Source organism: Elgaria multicarinata, chromosome 4, assembly GCF_023053635.1.
Source record: "Elgaria multicarinata webbii isolate HBS135686 ecotype San Diego chromosome 4, rElgMul1.1.pri, whole genome shotgun sequence".
Lineage (NCBI taxonomy): Eukaryota > Metazoa > Chordata > Lepidosauria > Squamata > Anguidae > Elgaria > Elgaria multicarinata.
In genome coordinates this window covers 36,668,029-36,691,379 of record NC_086174.1, presented here as the reverse complement: position 1 = coordinate 36,691,379, position 23,351 = coordinate 36,668,029, and the positions used below count along the sequence as shown (strand labels likewise).

At 41.6% G+C, this 23,351-nt stretch overlaps 1 protein-coding gene across 1 annotated transcript; it reads right to left on the bottom strand.

Moving 5' to 3' along the window:
• Positions 1-5,307: 5,307 nt before the first annotated feature.
• On the bottom strand, positions 5,308-23,264 carry LOC134398143 (mitochondrial amidoxime reducing component 2-like). The gene is made up of 8 exons (XM_063125388.1): positions 23,193-23,264; positions 21,880-22,274; positions 20,040-20,213; positions 19,726-19,888; positions 18,535-18,675; positions 11,663-11,724; positions 11,257-11,328; positions 5,308-6,264 (listed from the first exon to the last, which is right to left on the bottom strand). The coding sequence occupies exons 1-8, from the start codon at positions 23,262-23,264 to the stop codon at positions 6,135-6,137; spliced, it is 1,209 nt and encodes a 402-aa protein (XP_062981458.1). The 3' UTR covers positions 5,308-6,134.
• Positions 23,265-23,351: the final 87 nt, after the last annotated feature.

The window sequence follows — 23,351 nt, the reverse complement described above, 5'->3', positions numbered from 1 at the left end:
TTAGCATAAAGACTGGTCTCTTCTTTCAAGAACGACAAAGTAGATAATTACTGTTCTACAAAAGAAAGATTAAAAAAGCCCAAGTAATATTGGAGTGAGATCATGTTAACAGCCATTTGACAATAGTGTTTCAGCTGTCTCACATTCTCATACACATTCTCTCTCTCTCTCTCTCTCTCTCTCTCTCTCTCTCTCTCACACACACACACACACACACACACACACACGGGGTGCTTCAATCGGTTTGAAATATAGCTTTGCATTTATCTTGGCTGCATTAACAAGATCTGTTTTACCAATACATTTATATTTATGACGACTAAGGGCAGATTATAGCTGTTAAAGTTGGTCCTCCTGACATGAAAACACTACTTTGTCATTAATACATTTTCTAGTATAAACTGTGATGTCAGGTCAATGGAAAGGGTGAAAACTTTCCTAAAGTATGCACACATCTTTTTTTTCTCCAAGCAATTGAGCCCCTAATGGAATAACAAAAGGTCATAATAACAAACCATTACAGCTTTGGTCTTGGCAACTGGGCCCACAGAAGAATCTCCAAGAAACAGTCATCATTCCTCCAGTGTTGTGGCATGAGGATGACAGGAACAGTACACAGATGGGAGCACAGCACGGCGGTAGCTATGTGAAAGCTGAGCGATCAATTAGGCAGTTGTTTACCAAAAGCTTTCTTAAGTGATGCTAACCAGAGCCCCATGAAAGAAAGAAGATCCCAGCAGCTGTCACAGGAAGCCCACAAAGCATGTGCTCAGAGGCTAACAAGTCCATTTTATTCAGGCTGCCATTTCAAATGATCTAACAAAGCAAGAGGCAAGGATGGTGGATTTGCACAAGGCTCCATTCCAGTGTCTTTGTTTTGACCCTTATGCCAGCATTCCTAGTATGCTGCATTTACAGTTAAGAAACAAAAAGGAGACCTCTAGGTGCATAGGTAGGTAGGTAGGTAGGCAGGTAGACAGACAATTCATAAGGGCCAATGTATTTTAGTGAGTTCTTAAGTGAATCATTTTGCAACACAGGATACTGGAGAATGCAGAAAGTTGGATCCATGACTTTTTAGAGTGTACCCACTGGAATCCATGGGACTTAAGTGGGAGCGTCAACCCAAGGGGGGAGATCGCATTTCCTTACCGTCGCTTCTCCACCTACACTTTTGTCCCTTGTTACTTCCTGTTTCTCAGGGACATTGTTTTAACTGTTTTAACTGCTTTTAAATTATATTTTGTTTTAACTTGGTTTGTGGTTTGTTTTTAACTGTGCATATTTATAGTTTTATCTGTACATCGCTCTGAGATCTTAATGATATAGGGCAGGATATAATTTTTTAAAATAAATAAATAAATAATGTGCACGTGGCCCATTTTGATTGCACTGCTTCTTCTGCACGCAACAAGAGATAGTGGCAAGTTCCATCTCATCGGATTTACCGGAGTCTTTTTGTTGTGCAAAGGAGGTTAGAAGGGGCAGGAGGCGTGAATAGGACACACAAAAATCTGTGAGTGCCCAATTACAAGCATGCAATAAAACTCCTTAAGTCATGACTAACTTCAATCTCTTTCATTTCCAGGGGTCTACTCTGACTATGTCTGGATCCATCCCAATGTGTTTTAGTCTTACAGCACCTTGTGAAATATCTAATTGCTTTGGGACTACTCATTTGTCCTTTAGTTTGTGTACTGGTGCTTTCCCTCCTTTTCTTCTTATCTCTGCAGTTACTCACCAAAGTTTATGCCAGCATAACTATCCATATGAAACTTGTGGGGGTTACCACACTTCTATGATGTAACAATCCTTTCATGTTTTATAGTATTTTATTGTCTATTATTGCCTATTTATTATTATTTGTAGCATTTATATACCACTAATTTTTTAAAAAAAATCTATCAGCGGTTCACAATATTAAAATATAATATTAATATATAACATTAAACACAACATTAAAACACAGCGTTAAAACACTTCCAAGTACAGTACATCATCTTCATCATCATCAAGCAGTAGTAAAATGGAGCAGCATAAAACGATGCACTGGACATCTCAAGAGACACTGCATCAATAGAGGTGTTCAAGTTAGCATGAAGATGAGTGATTTTATCCTCGAAGTGTCTTGCAAGCTCACTGCCGTGGGCTTCAAGCATTCCAGTATTGGATTCACTGGATTTGATGTAAGCATCCCCCAAACCACTTGGAAAAGCTCGTCTGGACGGCTACTCGAGGATGCGGTAAGGGTAACAAAGACCAAGTCAAAGGTATGCTCTGCCCTCTTTGTTGAATCACTCACAGTCTAGACAGTCCCATGGTTGTCATGGAGGATATGAAGTCCCAAGCTGGTACTGTTAAGGCAGCCTCAGCATGAATGTTGAAATCTCTCTGGACCAGAGTCCTAGGGTTTTCTAACACCACATGCAAGACTCCCTCAGCCAACTCAGTAGGGAATACATTGGGTAGCAGAGTGGGTGGTACACCAATAGCATCCCTAATCTGTCTCTTTGCCCAATACAAGGCACAGGCCCTCACAGCCTATCCCAGGACAGAGAGGTTTCCTGGGGGCTGTCTATATGTTTCCTAAGCTCTGCAGTGGCGCTGGGTCAGTTATACAACACAGCCACCAACTCACAGCCACCGCAGGGCTTTTTATCAAAACTGCACAGTAAAAAAGCCGGAAACTTAGCCAACTTTTCCCTTCAAACTGAGGTCACCACAGCCCTTCCACCATGTGACTTTGCTCTGGGGTTGAGCTGGGGGTAGATGGCAACCCAGTTGGTTGCCAGAAGCTGGCCAGAGGGCAGGGTTGTGTTAATTAACTACTCTGATGCTGCATTAATTCACACCAATTTATAACCGAAACTGCACATTTGTGGAGGGAGCTTTTATCGTTTACTTTGCTGATGCACAGCTGTGCATTTCCAGTTTATAAAAATAGAAATCTGCTGCGTTCCCTGACCATTTGCTCTATTGGGGCTAGATTGATATGGGGGTGCTCTCATAGGGAGAGCACCCCCCATTTCACCCCATTGGAGCAAACTGTAAGGGAATGCAGCAGATCTCTATTTTTATAAAATGGAGATGCACAGCTGTTCGTCAGCAAAGTAAAGGATAAAAGCTCCCTCCACAAATGCAGAAATTCTCCCTTCAAATCCTGCCCTGGATAACTTGGAATTTTTGCTTCTTCTCAGAACAGTGGGCATAATGGGGGGAGGAGGGGGGAGATATTACTTCTGCCCCACCCGCTACCCAGAAGTATGTTTTTACAGGTTTTAGGGACAGCCAGCTCTGCCGTATAACACTGAAGGAGCAGAGCCGATTTCATCATGCTGCAGAGAGTAAGAGCAACGCACTCTCCTCCTGTGCTCATCAAGATGAAGCCCTGGTGAATGAGATTGAAGTTTTATTGATCATGGTGACTCCTTCCCTCTCCCCAGCCCCCCAGCTTGGTTTGGTGCTGTAACAAATAACCAGGTGGGCAAAGCTGGGTAACGTCTACCCCCACCCAGCTCTCCGTATATACTTTTGTATATTTGTATACTTTTGTATGGGATTTTTTTATCCTGTATGGCACTTTGAGAGGTTTCTACCCTTAATGGTAGCCTAAAAATAATTTTAAATAAATAAAATTTATGCAGAAGCAATCCTCTTATTAGGCTTAGCCCCTAATAAGTGTTTTAGGGTACAATCTTATGCCCATTTAGATAGAAATAAAGCATGGTTGGCTGTGGATTCCTGGAGTTGCAAGACTTTTTCTAAACATGCTGTCTAAACATTGCACCCTTAGAATTGCACCCTAACAGTGTAATTCTTTACTTGTATACTCAAAAGTAAGTCAAACTCAGTTCAGTGGAGCTTACTTCCTAGTAAGTGGATATAGGAATGCATCCTAAAGCTATGTATGCAAGGCACTTCGGTAACTCAGGATGTCATACACAGATGACCTACCTGAAGAGTCAAAAACCTCAAGGTGAAACTAAGAACGAAGTGGATGTCATGTCCTTAAGAAAAGGATTCTCTGTGTTAGAAAAAACCAGCACTGGGTACCCATAAAGTTAATATTTTTGGATATCAGCTGGAACCAATTGTATAGGCAGCTTTCAGGAAAGACTGGATTGCATTCAAGTTAGGCCACTTTCACAAGTGCATTTGTGACGACACCGACCTTATACAGAAGGCCTTGCCTAGCACACCCTTCTCAAGCTAAGCGCTACTTCTTGAAAAGCCTGAGGAAAGGGTAAAAACAGCACAACCTCTGCCCTATATGTGAGGGAACAAGGTGAAGGGTTTTGGCAAATAGGTTCTATTACTGAGGTACGGAACAGCAGGTGTATTTTTAGATATTTTTACACTGTGTAATATAGCAGGTAATCACTCCAAGCTGACACGTGGTTTGTGGTAACAGAACACAAAGTAAAGTTTATTGAAATTTAACAAATCTTTAGTATTTCAATTTAAATCAAACCTGCATATTTTTATATTCAAAATAACAATCCCAAGTCCCTTAAAATTCTCACTCCTCACACCAAACACTCTCACGAAGCACAAGCTAGACTAAAACTCCCAGACTAAAACTCCCACTCAAACCAAACACCTAAAACTAAGCTCACAATCCCCTCAGCCAACCTATTTATACTCCTCCCTCCCCCTCTCTCACTACATCACTAGCCACACCCACTCAGTCAAACATTCCACACTCACTAGACATACAAACCCGACATACCTAAGGGACAGAAAGGTGGGTATCGCCACAGCATTCCTATACATGTCTACTCAGAAGTAAACAATGAGTTCAATGGGGCTTGCTTTGGGGTAAGTGGGTGTACTTACTAAGCATACTTCTTGAGCTCAACCAGATCTGCGTTTTGGGCTTGCAACGCAAAAATTGCCAAAACGGCTTGAAAGAGTATATAAACACAAGAACCACCTGTTTTAAAATCAAATCATAGTGTCTGTAAATGTAGTTGTTAATTAAATTCAAATGACCTTGTGGATGTGTGTCATCTGTTCCTCTAAACCAGTGGTTCTCAACCTTCCTAATGCCGCGACCCTTTAATACAGTTCCTCATGTTGTGGTGACCCCCAACCATAAAATTATTTTCGTTCTTCTCTACACGATCCATTGTCATGGGATGGTTTGCTAATGAAAATAGTACATAATAGCTTTAATACAAAAGATGACACATGACATAGTTCAGTCAATACAGTTTCCTAAGGCCATCGGAAATATGTGTTTTCCAATGGTCTTCGGCGACCCCTGTGAAAGGGTCGTTCGACCCCCAAAGGGGTCCCGACCCACAGGTTGAGAACCGCTGCTCTAAACAGACCGTCTTACCAGACATACTTAATTCATCAGTTTACCAGTTATCATAGAAAACTATATAATCCAACTTGTCCGCCAAGGCACAGGGTCTTCCGTGTAGCAAGAAATTATTTATTTATTATATTTCAGTACCGCCCATCAACCAAAGCTCTGTGGGAAGCATATTGGCTGTAGTATGTCTAAAACATTAGATCTGAACATACTTAGTGCAGTTCGTCATTTTGTCCTGTGCAGATGTGATCCATTCATATTGATTGAGTGAGTCATTTACAGATTTTAAATATATACCACCTTTCTAAAACAGAGGCTCCAAACTGGCTTACAACAATAAAAGGAGTTTAAAATCAAACAATAAAAAGCACATATTTGTAAACTGAGGATAAAACCATGCAACTAACAAAGTGGTCTCTGGCCCACAACAGCTTATGCAACAATAAATGTGTTAGTCTTTAAGGTACCACAGGACTCTCTGTTACTTTTCCAAAGCATTTCCAGCATCTTGAAAAATCAGCTTTACATTTTAGTACTAAAAATTATCTGGGAACAGCAGATAAATTTGTAAAGGATACAATTATTACTTTTTGTCTAAGCAATGTAAAATTAGAACCTGTGCACAAACGAGCCAAATGATTTTAAATGGAAGAGATATGCAAGTGCTTAAATTTTCCATCAGTAAAATCAGTGAGACTTTAAAATACTGAAATCTGGCTGGATTGAGCCTATGGTGATTTAATATTGCAGCTATTGAACAAAGAAGCATTATTTCAAGAGAAACAATCCTGCCCTCCTAGAAGCTCCCCGTGCCCTAACATTCTATAATCTTATACACTGGGTCCCCAACATTGATGGTTCCGGGTTTATCAACTCCAAAAAAACTTCCAAACAATGGAGCAGATTTGTAGATATGTTTCAGAGCTGGATCACACATACGATACCTGCAAAGAACAAAGGGTCTTTATCAGTGAAATTGTGGCAAAAGACCACTTCAAATCCCTAGTGAATTCATAGGGTATGTAAAAACGTATTTATTTTTATTTGTTTAAAATATTTATATACCACTTCCCATTCAAAAATTCCAGCAGTGCTTTACAGTAGATTATAAAACAATAAAACACTATAAAAGCAACTGTATTACAAATTGCAGCAGAACCTTGCTGGCGCCATAACCCCACCAATATTACAAGGGTTCATAAAGAAGGCTTGGAATAATTAAAGGTGCAATCCTACGCATGTAGGAAAGAAGTCCTAAAACTCCCAGCGTTCCCCAGCCAGCCATGAGAACGTTGGGAGTTGGATAGGATTGCACCTTTAATCAATTAATGGTTGGGAAAAGCCAGGGCAGCAATAATAATAATAACAACAACAACAACAACAGTTTTAATAAATGTCAAAAAGTACATTATTTTATTTATTGTTTTTATTTATTATTTATTACATTTTTATACCGCCCAATAGCCGAAGCTCTCTGGGAGGTTCACAAAAATTAAAATCATGAAGAGCATAAAAACAACCAGCAATCTAAAAACACAAATACAAAATACAATATAAAAAGCACAACCAGGATAAAACCACACAACAAAAATTGATATAGGTATATGGAATTAAAACAGCAAAGTTTAAATTTAAGTTACTAGGTATTAAAATACTGAGAAAATAAAAAGGTCTTCAGCTGGCGACAGAAGGAATACAGTGTAGGCGCCAGCCGAACCTCTCTGGGGAGCTCGTTCCACAGCCGGGGTGCCACAGCAGAGAAAGCCCTCCTCCTAGTAGCCACCTGCCTCACTTCCTTTGGCAGGAGCTCATGGAGAAGGGCCCCTGGGAGTGATCTTAAGGTCCAGGCAGGTATATGGGAGGAGGCGTTCCTTCAAATAAACCTGGCCCCAAACCGTTTAGGGCTTTGAATGTTAGTACCAGCACTTTGAATCGGGCCTGGAATTGGGCATTACTGTCAGTGCCTGACGTATCACAGTGGGAAGGTCATTCCAGAGGGTGGGCAACGCCAAGAGAAGGCCCATTACCACGTTGCTGCCAAATGGTCGCTGTAGAACAAGGATTTGGAATCTCCAGCCCTCAGGATTAATCTGGCCCACAGAGGTTCCCTATCCACAGTGGAGGTTGGTGGCTCCGATGTCAGTTGAATCTGCTCTAGGTTTCAGTCAGAACTCTAAAGGAGCTGTGCAAAATACTGAACCTATTTTGGAGATTGGGTTCAGCATGCTGGATAGTTCCTTGAGAATGCTGCTGGATTCTCCTCAATCAGGTAACTGCAGATAACTGTAGATAACTGCCGATTTTATTAGAACTAGGAGGAAATCATTTCTTAAATTCATAGCCTTCAGTACAATTTAGATATAAGACCCAGGAAATTCAGGTTCACTGGGTCTAATAGGGTGCTAAGAATCTCACACAGACAGAACATAACAACAGTGTGTGTTGGTTCCAACAGTCATAAAAATCTAGTGTTTCACATACAAAGAAGTCCCAAGTCTGTAGCTGTCACATTGACACTAAAACCTATGTGTCAAATCTTCCATCTTTTGAGAACAGTGTCTCATTTTATTCTATTGGGTGACAGTGGAACCATGAAGAGAGCTGAAAGAGTTAAAAACTGCTTTTAAAACCTCTTGGGCTATCTTTTAATTTATTTCCACAGCTGCTGCAATATTGTCAATTAACTGATGGGGGTGTGGGGGTGAGAATCACTTTTGCTGTTTAGACATTTTGGGAGATAGAGCGGTAGGAGAATTATTTTCTTTTGACCATTTACCCAGCTGAGATTTAGTGTCCTGTCTTGCTAGGCTCTCCCCCACACAGGCACGGAAGGCACTTTGCATTTGCCAGATGAGCCCTTGGGATGATCATGGAGGACCCTCCCTTGCCCAAATTTATGGTGCCCCCCTTGAAAGTTTACACTCAGTTATATTTATAATGGCTTAAAGGCTCAGTAAAATCCTGGACGTTGACTTTGCCACATAAGATCGTCAAACTTTATTACAGCAAATTTAGATGGATGTTGCTCTATGACAGGCCAGATTACAAGAAGGTAAACTGGGAGATCCTCTGTGTTATCATTAGACCTGTCAACCAATCAAAGAATCATTAGCTGATTAATAGGCTTAAAAGCAGATGATTAAGTAGCCAATAAAATTAAATACATTTGTATATTACCAAAACCTTCCATATCAGTGCTTTTTTGAAATACTGAAGGAACTGTGAGATAACTTGCAATTGAATAAACAAAAGCCACTATTCAGTGCTAGAAGAAACTGCTATATTTAATGTGCTCTTTTACATTTCTTGTTATAATAATTTACCAGAGCCAACATAGCTGTTTTTAAAAAAGTGTGACCTTAATTTTAAGACCGACTGATCAAAATTGGCCTACAGTGATTAATCAACTAAAGCTTAAGTTGATTAATCATGAAGCTCAGACAGCCTCATTGTGGAATAGTATAGAAATGTAATGAATAAATGAATAATAGGTGTGGGCCAATTTTAATCAGTGATGTAACTGTACTTATTCAACTGTACTTCAATGATACTACAGAAGGCCACTCGTATTCTGCTCTTCTAAGGACCTTGTACTGAACAGTCCTGACCAACTCTACGGATGCTAAGTAGTAGTACTCACAATGCAGTAGTACTCCATTGTGAGACGGGTCTACATATCATGTAAAAGGTTGCTTCTGTGTGATAACTCTCCATATCCTGGGTAGTATCCAGCTGTGCCCAGTGCTAGCACTAGTGACACTGAACTTCAGCAGCAAATCACCACTTTTCCTCATTGTCCTAGGAAGTGCTAGTTATGTTGCACAGGCATTAGTTTCTGCTAGTGCTAGCACTGGGGCACAATTAGATACTACCTTCTGTCTGTAGGATCTAGCATGATTTGCCAAGTGGAGCCTGTTGCTCTAGTGGAGAGCTTCCTATCAGCTCCAGTTGTAATTGGAGATGACCAGTGCTGGCAGTGATACTCTACGGGCTCATCTACACCATGCAGGATATTGCACTATGGAAGCGGTATATAAAAGGCAGGAGCCACACCAAGCAGGATATTGTGGTATGAAAGGGTATATGTATGTGTCAATGGGCCCCATCAGTTGTCAGTGCACTTCAATACCACTATAAAGCAGTAGTGTGGCTCCTGCCTTTTATATACCACTTTCATAGTGCAATATCCTGTATGGTGTAAATGAGGCCTATGAGTAACTAGGAACATCCACATGGATAGCTCCACTCAACATTAGGGATGAGTGTGGCGCCCCAGCATGCAAAAACTGTCCCCCTCATGGGTTAGCCCTGATCCACAGCAGATCCAGATTTGAATCTTGTTTCATTGCATTTCACCCCAAATTGGTCCTTCAGCAGATCAAACAATTACAGAGCTGGATGCAAATTGCTTACTGTTGCCTTAGATAGTACCTCCATCCATTTTAATCATTGGTTGGGGACCAGGTATATGCCATAGAATCTGCATGGAACTGTGAGGATGTGATGTGTCAGCTATGCAAAGATGCAAACCATACATGGGGATCTGGAGCCATCTGTGAGATGACTGAATTCTTGCCAATGAACTGAAACAGTGTCAGAATGGCACCATTCAGACAACACGCTAAACCATGCTGCTTAACCACAAAATGGTTAATGGATTCTATTAACCATTTTGTGGTTAAGCAGCATGGCTTAGCATGTTGTCTGAATGAGGCCAATGAGTTCTTCCCATGCTGCAGCCTTTCCTGCTTTCTGAGCACCAGTTTCATGAACTATGACGTTGCAGCAAAGGAAGATACTGTCATCAGGTGGTAGCATGACCACATCTTAATACCCGGATCCAAAACTGAGAAGCAAAATATAATCTCGGACTCGCACCACAACCCTTTGTATGCTTACCCAGGAGTAAACCCAACTGAGTTCCCTCAAATTATGAACACTTGCTTAAACTTTACTGTAAGAGATAATGTAGAAAGCCCAAGCAACATATGCAGTAAGAAAGAAAGATAACAGCAGTTAATTTAGAACATTCATATTCTGCCTTTCGTCAAAAGAGCTCAAGATGGCTAACAATGAAAGCAAAACCTTAAATTAACATCAGTTCCAAAAGTATTAAGACAATAAAACAACAGAAGAAAAAACAACAGCAATACACCAACAGCAGCAGTAAAAGTTATTTTTAAAAATTGAGACAGTTAAATAACCAGACCAATAAAACTACCAACTAGAAGCCAAAAGCCTTCCTAAGAAGAAATTGTTATTAACCTCCAGAAAACCATTAAATGGGGGGGGGAGGCACACCTCCCTCTGAGGGAGTTCCAAAGTTTCGGCACAGCCACAGAAGATGTACTCTGACTGGTCCCAAGCAAACATATGTCTGAAAACAGTGAGATATATAAGATAGCCTCCAAAGATAATCATAGCCAGGCAGGCTCATATGGGATATTCAGATATACTGGCCCTAAACCATTGGGAGTTTTAAAGGTTATCACCAGCACTTTGAATCTGCCTGGAAATAGATTGGAAGTCAGTGCAAATGTTTCGGCAGAGGAGTCCTAGATGCTGTTAACGATCTCTCCACCATATTCTGGACTAACTACCATTTCTGAGCACTCTTCAAAGGCAATAATCCAGATGTGATGGAATTAAAGCATGTATTACCATCGCCAGATGCGCAATCTAACTCTTGCTGGATACAAATACATTTTACCCAGAAAAATACAGGCTACAGTTGTAAGTTTTATAAAGCAACATACAGAGGTCAATCCTATACACATTTACTTGGAAGTAGGTCCCACTGAACTCAATGGGACTTACTTGCAAGTAAGTGTGCACAAGAGGACAGCCTAAGTTTCAGAATCAGTGTCACACTGATCCACCAATACTACATTAGCACTATTCCGGACATGTAACTGTTAATGATTGTCATGTTTTACCTTTTTAGGGTTTCCAGGGGCTCCTTTCTATCTATGATGCCAGTATCTGGGTCAACAGTTGTTAAAATACACCTGCAATGAATGGCAAACAAGGTTTTGTAGGTGGTATGATCAGCTGGTTATTCTCCTTGCTAAGAACATATAGGGACCCGTTCTGGATCAGACTGAGGGTCCATCTAGTCCAGCACTCTGTTCACACAGTGGTCAATCAGCTGCCAGCCAGGGACCCACAAGCACGACACAGTGCAACAGCACCCTCCCACCCATGTTCCCCAGCAACTGGTGCACACAGACTTACTGCTTCAGATACTGGAGGTAGCACATAACCATAAGGGTTAGTAGCCATTGATAGACTTCTCTTCCAGGAATTTATCCAATACCCTTTTAAAGCTAGCCACAAACTTACCTGCCACATGCCATCACTTCTTTCATTTCCACGTCCCCAATTATAATCTTGCCCCAGGTGTCCTAAGGAAAATTAATCAACAACTTAGACTTTCACACAAAACATTTCATGAGGTTCAAACAAATATGTTTTCCATTTGCTAAAGTGCAGATGCATAAACCTGAAATGGAGATTCATTTTTCTATTGAATGGAGGAGATATACCTACTGGGAAAAAGGCAGGACATAAATAAATATAAAAATAATAACAATTCCTAAACCACAGGACTAAAATAGCAAATTATTACCTTTTTGTTTTGTTTTGTTTTTTTGCATCCTCTGGAAAAGATAGTGAGCAGAATGGATAGTAAGTTATGTGGACCATTCTTCTAAGCCAGTAAGGGAGTAAACTTAGGGCCTCTAGACAGTTTCTGAGGGGTCATAAAATAGTTCGGACAGTGCTCAGACCACGCAAAGTGTTTGCCATTACCTTTTTAATAAATTGTTCTAGTTCATATATATTTAGAACTGATTAAAAATACTTAATGAGCAGTGTGAAATGGGGCCTACGTTTCCCATCTGGCCCAGGCCTACTACCAGCTTTGCCTGGCCCTGACTAAGAAAAGCTGACAACAGAGGGATATTTTTTTACATCACAGCTATAGGCAGTGCTGGCCTGAAGCTACCACCTCAGACACCAGATAATTAGGCGGAGTGCGTGGGTTGGTGGGGGCAGGGACTGTCACCGAGACGTAGAAAGGCAGAACTGTGTGTGCCACACAACTTTCCTTGTGTCTCCAAAACTATCCTGCTGCCCTCAGGTGTGATGGAGACATGGTTGAAGTGGGAGTCAACTGCCAGTCCAGTCAGCTTCTTGTCCTTCACCTCAGGCAGCAAGAGGTCTTGGGCCAGCCTTGACTGTACGACATGACATCCTAGACCTACCTGAAGATGCTAAGGACTGAACCTGGGACTTTCTGATGCAAAGCAAGTGTTTTACCACTGAGCTGCCGCCCTCGGTGGTCAGTCTTTAAAGAAAGTAATTAACAAGGTGTGATCTCCCACTGCTTAATGTAGGTAACAGTAAAGAAAAGGAAAATGGTAGTTTCTGGCCCTCAGGATAGGAGAGGTTGTTAAACAGGAATATTTCTATGTTCTTTCCAAAAAGAGTACATGTGTTAGTTTGTTGCAGCAAAAAACAATAGAGTCTTGTGGTACCTTAAATACTAAAGGTTTTTGCTGTGACATAGGTTTTCAGAGACCACTTTTGTCATCTTTCTCTTAGCTACAACGAAGATGCTGAAGACCTCCATTATATTTTTATTTACTACAATACTAAAAAAGCAACAAAATTATCCCATTCTCCTACTTCCAGTTAGAGCTTATTGAGCATGAAATTGAGGTCACTTTGGCATGGCACCAATGCTGCTTTCTACATGCTTCACCACAAGATGGCAATATTACCCATATAAAGTTAAAACTACTTAATTTGCAGTCCCCAAATGAGACACATTACAATCTGAGCATATTTGTTACAAAATGAGGATCAGGAGCTTGAAATTAAGATACCAATACCAATTCGTTCCATATCATACATGCTGGATGTAGTTTTGAATTGCACATTAACATTAGGCTAGACTAGAAGAGCACCGAACATATGTAAACCTCGCCCTGATACTTCCAATACCTGTTTTTAAAAGGTATTCACATAAGAAAAGGTGATGCTAGGTATTAAATATTTAAATGTTGATAGTTATTTTTTTATCAGAAAAGTAATCAAAGTTAGACATCTCTTGGTTCTGTTGCCCAGTCCTTTAACTCATGACCCACATAATTACTATTAGGGCACCAAAACGCACTAATGCTATTTAATAAGACCTAGATGATCAGGGAACTGTTTAGCTGGTCACTGGCATGCAACATACTGACACACCTAGGATCTCTTCAAGGAAGTGTGATGCAGTAGTGATGGGGGACTTCAATTACCCCAATATCTGTTGCCAAAAGTGGCCCTTCCAAGAAATTCCTGACATGTGTGCGTGATAACTTTCTCCTACAGAAAGTGGAGGAAGGAACTAGAGGATCAGCTATCTTTGACTTTATACTGGCCAATAGGAATGACTTAGTGGATAAAGTGGCAGTTATGGGAACTCTGGGGGAAAGTGACCACATCAATAACCAAGCGGGATATTGCACTATGAAAGCGGTATGAAAGTGGTATACAAAAGGCAGGAGCCACACTGCTGCTTTATAGCAGTATTGAAGTGAATTGCAGGATTTACACTACTGCTTTATAGTGGTACTGAAGTGCACTGACAACTGTTGGGGACCATGACACATCTGCACCAAGCAGGATATAGCACTATGAAAGGGGTATATGGTATGTGTCATGGGCCCTGACAGTTGTCAGTGCACTTCAATACCGCTACAAAGCAGTAGTGTGGCTCCTACCTCTTATATACTTTCATAGTGGAATATCCTGCTTGGTGTAGATGAGCCCTTAAATTCTTCATTTTAAAGGAAGCAAAAGCTGAGTGTAGCCATACACATACTCTGGATTTTAGGAAAACTGATTTTAATAAACTCAGAACTATGATAAGTAAGGTCCCATGGCAAGTGAACCACCACTGTGGGGTGGTATATAAATATAAAATAAATAAGTAAATAAATAAATAAGTGGCCCTAATGAGAAAAGTTGGGTGGGAGTTTTTAAAAAGGACATTTTAAAGGCACAATTACAAACAATTCCAACAAGGAAAAAAGATAGAACACAACAGAAGAAACCAATCTGGCTCCACAAAAAGCTTAGAGATGACCTGAAAGCAAAAAAAGAGACATATAGGAAGTGGAAGGAAAGCCGGGCTATAAGAGAAGAGTACAGACAAGTAGCACAAAATTGCTGGAATGGCATCAGGAAGGCTAAAGCTGAGAATGTGCTGAGATTAGCAACGGATGCTAAAAGCAACAAAAAGGCTTTCTTCAAATATGTGAAAAGTAAAAGACAGAGGAAAGAAGTGGTGGTTCAACTGCTTAATGAGGATGGCAAATTGATAACAGATGACAAAGAAAAGGCCGAACTGCTCAATTCCTTACTTTGGCTCAGTCTTCTCCCAAAAGCGAATCTATGAAAAAAAACCCTGGCAAAAGTGAAATACAAGCTGAGGGGGCAGGATTGCAGTTTGAGATTGATAAACAAATCGTCAAGGAACACCTAATTTCTTTGAACAAGTTCAAATCTCCAAGGCCCGATGAACTGCATCCCAGAGTAATAAAGGAGCTAACGGAAGAACTCTCAGAATCACTGTCTATTATCCTTGCAAAATCATGGAAGACAGGTGAAATGCTGGATGACTGGAGGAGGGCTAACATTGTACCTATCTTCAAAAAGGGCAAAAAGGAGGTGCCTGGGAACTATAGCTCAGTTAGTCTGACATCAATCCCTGGGAAAATTTTGGAGCAGACTATAAAGAAGTCAATCTGTAAGCACCTTGAAAATAAGGCAGTGGTTACCAGAAGCCAGCATGGATTAGTCAAGAACAAATCCTGCCAGACTAATCTGAACTCATTCTTTGATCGGGTAACCTTCCTTGTGGGCTATGGGAATGCTGTGGACATAATATATCTTGACTTCCGCAAAGCTTTTGATAAAGTGCCCCATGACATTCTGATTAGCAAACTAGCTAAAAGTGGGCTAGATGGAACAAGTATTAGGTGGATCCACAGTTGGCTACAGAATCAGACTCAAAGAGTGCTTATCAACAGTACCTTCTCAAACTGGGGGGAGGTAACGAGCAAGGTACAGCAGTGCTCAGTCCTGGGCCCAGTGCTCTTCAACATTTTTATTAATGACTTAGATGAGGAGGTGCAGGGAATGCTTATCAAATTTGCAGATGACACAAAATTGGGTGGGAGAGACAACACCCTGGAAGACAGAAATAAACTTCAAAATGATCTTGATAGGCTGGAGTGCTGGGCTTAAAGCAACATAATTAACTTTAATAGAGATAAATGCCAAGTTCTACACCTAGGAAAAAGAAACCAAATACACAGTTATAAGATGGGGGATACTTGGCTCAGCTATACTACAAGCGAGAAAGAAGTGTTGTAGATCACAAGCTGAACATGAGCCAAAAGTGTGATTTGGGCTGCATTAATAGAAGTATAGCTTCCAAATCACATGAGGTACTGATTCCCCTCTATTCAGCACTGGTTAGGCCTCATCTTGAGTATTACATCCAGTTCTGGGCACCACACTTCAAGAAGGATGCAGACAAGCTAGAGCAGGTTCAGAGGAGGGCAAGGAGGTTGATAAGGGGTCTGGAAAAAAAGCCCTATGAGGAGAGACTGAAAGAACTGGGCATGTTTAACCTGGAGAAGAGAAGATTGAGGGGAGACATAATAGCACTCTTCAAATACTTGAAAGGTTGTCACACAGAGGAGGGGCAGGCTCTCTCCTCGATCATCCCAGAGTGCAGGACACAGAATAATGGGTTCAAATTACAGGAAGCCAGATTCCGGCTGGACATCAGGAAAAACTTTCTAAGTGTTATAGCAGTATGACAATGGAACCAATTACCTAGGGAGGCTGTGGGCTCTCCCACACTAGAGGTGTTCAAGAAGCAGCTGGACAGCCATCTTTCAAGTATGCTTTAAGGTGGATTCCTGCATTGAGAGCAGGGGGTTAGACTTGATGGCCTTCCTACTATTCTATGATTCTATGAACACTGCATAACTGAATTTCCTTTGAAAGTGATACCCCACAACTGTCCCTGACCCCACAACTGTCCCTGACTGTGACTTGAATCCAGCTTTTAATTCTACAGCTCAGCCTGTCTGGCAGGATCAGCCAGCATTCAAAGCAGGAGCCCCCTGAATTGTGCATTGGGCCCCTTTGTGGTGAGTTACTTAAGGCTGCAGAGTGGAAGAAGGGGTGGCATTGTCCTCCCAGATCCTAGTATGGTTCTACCCCACAGTTATCCCATTGGTTCTTCCTTAGTTCAACTGGCTTTAAATGCTGCCAATAGGCCTAACTATTTTCTTGCCTGTGTGGGTCCTTATGTTCTGTCTACCCTTTCTACTCTGTCTCTCTGCCTAGTTACCAGCCTACTGTCATCCCAACCCACCACCCTCCATATGCACCTACCTACCCTCCTGTTGATGCTTTCCTATATCTTTTTTACCCGTAACCCTTTAATTGGACTCTTCAGCTTAAACTCTTGCTTTCAATCATGTTTGGATCTCTGTTGATATCCTTTACTACCTTGATGTGAAGCTGCTTCCTAGGCTCTGCCTAGACCCCTCAATGCAGTGATCTATCATGACTCTGGTCCCAATTTTTCCAGGACTTGCACCTTCTACCCTCCACATACCCAGCTGTATTTGTCCCAGTGCTGACACTGTACTACCTTCACTTCCTGGCCAAGATGCTGATGGGTTCATCTGTCTCCAGACAAAACTATGGTCTTTTGAACCAGTAAGGGGTGAGATTAAGTGATCAAATATACACTGTTTCTGTTTTGCACACTACATCTCTCTACATTATTCCTACACCTTACAAAGACTAGTATTATTATGACATTATTCCAGCATTTGTAATGCTGAGCCAATTTGGCACTGTGCTCTTGGCCTAGATTTGGCATGCTGTATCATAGCCACAGGGAGAAGGGCCACAGCTCAGTGGGAGCCCACATGTTTCCCATGCAGAAGATCCCAGGTTCAATCCCCAACATCTCCAAGTAGGGCTGGAAAATCACTTGCCTGAAACCCTGGAGAGTTGATTCCAGTCAGCGTCAACAATACTGGGTTAGGATGATGGACTAAGTATAAGGCATGGGTTCCTATGTTCCTAGCTTCCCCCAATGTAACACCCTCCAGGTATTTTGGACTACAACTCTCATCTGCCACAGCCAGCCTGGACAATGGTCAGGGATGATGGAGTTATAATTCCAAACAACTGGAGGGCACTGGATTGGGAGGCTGCCCTGTTATATTGCACTGGAAAATCCTGATTCCTCCTGGCCTATAACATTTCAAAGATAACACGGCAACTAAAACACTACTTTGGGGGATTTCAAGGCCAATGAGGTAACCTTAGGCTGTGAGGATTCTAAATCTGAACCATTTGCAAAGCATTTGCTCATAAAGAAAATGAAAGCATTGGAGACGTGTGTGAAGAACTTTTGAGGTCATTTTCAGAGGTACCCCCATAGTGGATTAAAGTGTATTCTAGCTCTTAGTTCTTCTAAGAAGCCTTTAAAAGCTTGTGTACTTATATGGAGTGTTTTCACCCAGGACATACCTAGTTTTACCCTAGAGTAGTTGCCACGAGCCACGACATAATATGGGCTGTAATTTCACCATGGTAGCGGCTTACTTACTTCTAGTGAACTATCTGCTGATATTGCTGCTAGTTGTGTAAACATTAACCTTGGTGCAATAAATGGTGAGTAACATGGAATGTGTACACAAGCCCTAAGAGAGAGATCCTTTTTTTAAAGCACAATGTCATGAAATGTTCAGCTTTTAAGCCCTTCTAGGGGTTGCAAATATGCCTGCACTTTCACTAATACAGGTCAGTCCAATCAAAAGGATCCCTTATTTTGTTCCTTCTCTGGTGCTAGTGTTGGCACACAAACCATTTCAAGACCATTTTACTTTTCTTAAGTCCTGTAACGAGACCAGGAACTAAAACGATAGCTTTATCTTAAGCTACACATGTTGTAAAGTTTAGTAATGTAAAATCCTATTAATTAACCACATCCTGAGATAATACAGTTTCTATGCTATAACTCAGGTATGTTCCTAATGTTCTCAGCAAAGGCTTCTATAAAATAAAAAAGAGTGTCTTTTGGATGAATTGTTTTAAGAACTGCACGAACAATTATTTTTCTTTACCTCTTCATAAGCACCACAGCCTGAAACTGTAATGCTCGGTCTGAAATGCCGCATATCGATTTTCTTCTCCATTCTAGTATTTAGATCTTGCATTGAAGCTTCTGAGATGACTAAGAGTGGCCCACAGTCACTATAAGGAATCTGTTGCAAAGATACAGAGATATTACCAAGTGTCTATAGCATGGAAGGCAACCTAGTGCCCTGTGGATGTTTTCAACTTCAACTCCCGTCAGCCCCACCTAGCATGACCAATGGTAAGAAGTTAGGGGGGGGGGGGGTTGTAATCCAAACATTTGAAGAGCACTAGCTGTCTAGCTTTGTGTCTACAAGAATACATTCATTAGCAGCTCGCTGGCATACCTCTGGAATATTTCTCATTGTGAAGATGTTCCATAGTTGGATTCTTTAACAACAACCATCTACCTTGTCTTTTCTTATTAGCTTTGCAAAGTCCCACCAGTTCATGCTTCTCAACCCCTTCAACACTTAGAAAACATGCAAGACTTTGCCAGATTCAGGATAAACATGCAATGACTAGCCCATAAAAGCTTATCCATGAACAAAGAGCCCTTAATTTAATTTATATCCTGCCTTGCCATCAAAAACTGACACTCACAGCAGCTCACAATGTTAAGACCAAAATTAAGGCTTCAGGTAGACCTACAGAGATTCTCCCCTTTGTTTTATAAGATGTCTGGCTTACTGGCACCATCATAGGTTCAAAGCTACTAAAGTGGGAGCTACAGAAGGAAAAGTGCTTTGAGAGAAAAGTATCCAGTTTAGTGTTGAAATTGTATTAAGAGAACCTCTCAAAGGAACCTACAAAACATACTGCAATGGGATGAAATCATTTTGCAGTTGTCCTCTGCTTCTACAATACCAAACAGCTCTTTAAATCAATGGTTAATGTAATGATGGATATATGCTAACTTCAGGAGCAGCAAACTCTGAACAACAGCAGGAGAGTGCAATTGCCTTCTTGTTCTGCTTGTAGACTCCCCATGGGTCAGCTACTGTGCCAAACAGAATGATGGACTAGATAAGCCTTTAGTCAGATCCACCAGGGCTTTTCTTATGATCTTTTGTTCTTTAAATCAGTATGATTTCAGATGTAAATATGTGGCAAGGAATTTTATTTAAAACTAGGATAGTAAAAGAGAAATCTTCACGAGAAAAAAATATTTGCCAAACCTTATCAGTAGGTCGAAAAGGTTTCTCAATCAGGTTACATTTTCTTGGTGCCATGTGGGTCTCAAAATGCACCAGTCGATATGGTTGTGAATTCAAGAAAGTTGTGAGCCAGTGAGCTACCTCATCACCACAGTCCCGCCCTTGAATATCAAGCCCAAACACCCTGTTGAAGATTAGAAAATAGAGCCATGTGTTATATGTCCAGACTAATCCTTCATTAAATAAAAATAAGGCAAGGATAATAAAATATACAGAAATAACATTTTGAGCAACACAGAAAGAAAAACAGAGACGAAAACCGCTGCATTTAACACCTGCAATCCTTCACCGGATTATTCCCAGGGACTTTGACAGGGATGGCCAGTTCCTTCATTTCTGGAGCTTTCAGGATTAAGTGGCCATTTTCAGAATTTACAGAAACCAGAACCAGGCGAGGTTCCTGACGAGCTGTGACCATGTGTCCATCTTCCTTAATTACAAGCCAAAACCTATCAGTAGATATGAAGAAAACATGTTAATCATTTAGACTTCAATTGCTGGCAGGACATGAAAAAAAGGGGGTAGGCAGATTCAGGCTTGTAGGATCAACTGTTTTGTTTTTCTAGAAGCCCGTTTCAAAAACTAGACCCAGGAGTAAAATGGTAACTTGGAAAGGCAGAGCCAGATGAAAAATGGTGGTTCAATGAGCACAGCCAATTACCTACCACTCCTCATGAGCAATTCAGGCACTAAATCTACACTGGAATTACTACAAATTAGGTATTCTAAGACAAACTCTAAAACTGACCATCAGAGCTGCCCAAAACCGGGTCATAGGCAATACATTAATATTCTTATTATACAGGTGAGAAAGACTGAGGCTGATAAAAAGCAATTACTTCTAAGTAATGCTTTTACTTAGAGCACAGCAGAGAGCAATTTACTTTTACTTCTATCTTTACTTGACGTTGCTAGAACTCTTGGATGGCAGAAACTCTATCTTGATCCTTGAACGCAAATTACTCAGAGATCTACTAGTAGATCCCAGTCTTCTGCCCAAGCATCATCATTGGCACAGTATAGTTGCATGGAGAAGCCTTTCTCTGCATCTCAACATGGGCTGGGTGTTTTCTGAGGCTGTACCCCTGCTGTGGAACTCACAACAGGGATGCAATAAGCCTATATACACCAGTTGCTTGCTGTTGCACCATGTCCTGCTTTTGGGTCCTGGTCGACAGCTGGTTGGCTACTTTGTGAACAGAATGCTGGACTAGATGGACCCTTGGCCTGGTCCAACATAGCTCTGATATTGACACCAGTGTCCACAGTTAATGATGTCACAAATAACATTGATACACCGCCAAAAAAAAAAATCCAACATGGGTTTAGTAGCAGGATAGAAAGTTATGATGGTACTTGGGATGAACACTTTAAAAAATCCCTTTCCCATTTGGGCACTGCAATCTAACCTAGTCTATGCATGCATCAGAAATGAAGCAGAAGTATAGTGGAGGTGTAGATTATCATAATAGGGTGACTTTATGGAAAGGACAGGGTTCCTGTATCTTTAACAATTGTGATGAAGAGGGAATTTCACCAGGTGCTGCATGCATTCAAATGACACCTGCTGAAATTCCCTTTTCTATGCAACTGTTAAAGATACAGGAGCCTTGTCCTCCTTTGCATATGGTCATACACGACCTACTGTAGTGTAAAAAGGGAAGAAATGTAACTGTTAGACGTACATAAAAAGTAATGTTTGTTTTGGGCCTATGAAGTCAGCTTTCCATTGGCTGTGCTGGCTTGGGCCTCATTGCTTTGCATGCGGTCCTATCACCACCTGAAAAAATTGCAGCGCCACAACCAGGCGTGCTGGAGATCAAAGGGCGCTAAGTGATCTGTAGTCTAGCACGAAAAACTTCTGCCGTAATCCGTTCGTCACTCATTAAGATGCCACAAGACTGTTGGCTGTTTTTCCATTCACGACTTGTAGCCAAATGCAATCCAGAGAAAGAAAGGAAGGAAAGCAGGCAGGCCACGCAGGAAAGGAGGCCCCAAAACAGGCGTATGAATCATTTCGACCCCTCCGCTTTTCATGGGAAACTGAAAGCCTGTACAAAACCCAGGTGCTGCCCTCTTCGCGCCCAACTCCCACGACCACCTCCCCCTTCGTACCTGTCGCGCATGTCTCCGCTACGGAGGCCCAGCCCGGTCACTTCGGCGCGGTCCACGGGCAAGCCCCGGCAGGACTTCACTGGGTAGATGACGATACCGGACACGACCCCCACCTGCACCAGCTGCCGCCGGCTTCGACGCCGCCAGCGCCAGGCTGCGGCGGCCCCCAAGGCCACAACAGCCGCGGAGGCGCAGAGCCAAGCCAGGCGCGAGTGAAGCAGCGGCGACGCCGGCATCGAGAGGCGAACGAACCCCATAGCCAGGGCTCTGCCGTGCTTGAGGGGACTGTGTCGCACGGTAGTGAACTTCTCGGAGGCGGGCCTGAGCAGAGCCAGCCTCCTTCCTTCGCCAGCTCCTCGCTTTGCAGGCTCTATCCGTGCTGTTGCTCTGGTTTCCTATCGGGGATCCGCTTTTGTTCTGGCATCTAAACTACTGCTTATAACGGTTTATAATGGTTAGGACAACTGTTCAGGCCCAGGACACATTACATATACCGTTTTCACACCGTTTTTAAAGTGTTATAGCCGGCTTGGTGTCTTTGGCAACAAGCATTATTTGCTTGTAACCCCATCACTTTGCAGAAGCCTTCTTCTTTAAAGGACACTCGCTCCAAACGGCAGCAAGAATAAAATAATTCCTCTCTCATCGGCTTAACTGGAAATAGCTAATACCCAGGACTTAAAAACATAATAATTAATCCAATAAATCAGAGACCCTGTTCAGACAACACGCTAAACCATGCTGGATTCCATTAACCATTTTGTGGTTAAGCAGCATGGTTTAGCGTGTTGTCTGAACAGGGCCAGAATTTTAGTATATCTTTGCTGTGACTTTCCACCATTTTCTCTAGGAGAAACTTTTTGCCCCTTTCCTTCCAGGGCAGCCAAAATACTATTTGCCTAATAGGCCTTCTTATCCAGGGTGATCTGTGGGACTTTATACATGTCTTAATTCTGCCACTTTCAAATTCCATTCAGAGCTACTCTCACTACAAATACCTCCAGTGGGAGATAAACATAAACTATGGAAGACACCTCCCCCCCTACTCTTTCTCCATCCCATTCCAGCACTGAAGACAGCTCCCGTATAGGCACAAAAATGGTTTAAACACCGAGCTAGATGTCTCTTCCTTCCAATTAGAAGTTTCCTGATTCATATGCTATATTTTCTAGTTCCAGGATCCTTCTCGGTGTGGAAAAATGTACACATAGCATATACATACAGTTTCTTTGCAAAAAAAAAAAGGGAGGGGGACTTAGGTCAAATCTAGATATGTTGGCTGATCAATTTTTGCAACAACATAGTGTATTTACCACACAAAAAGGGAGAATACATTTATAAGGAGTTGCAATTCCAAAGCCTCCTACATAATGTTCGCTGTACATTTTGCTTCTTTTAAAATCTATTTTAAAATGTTTTATTCTGTTTTTATTTTATCTTGTACACCGCTCAGAAATTTTCAATAGGGAGTG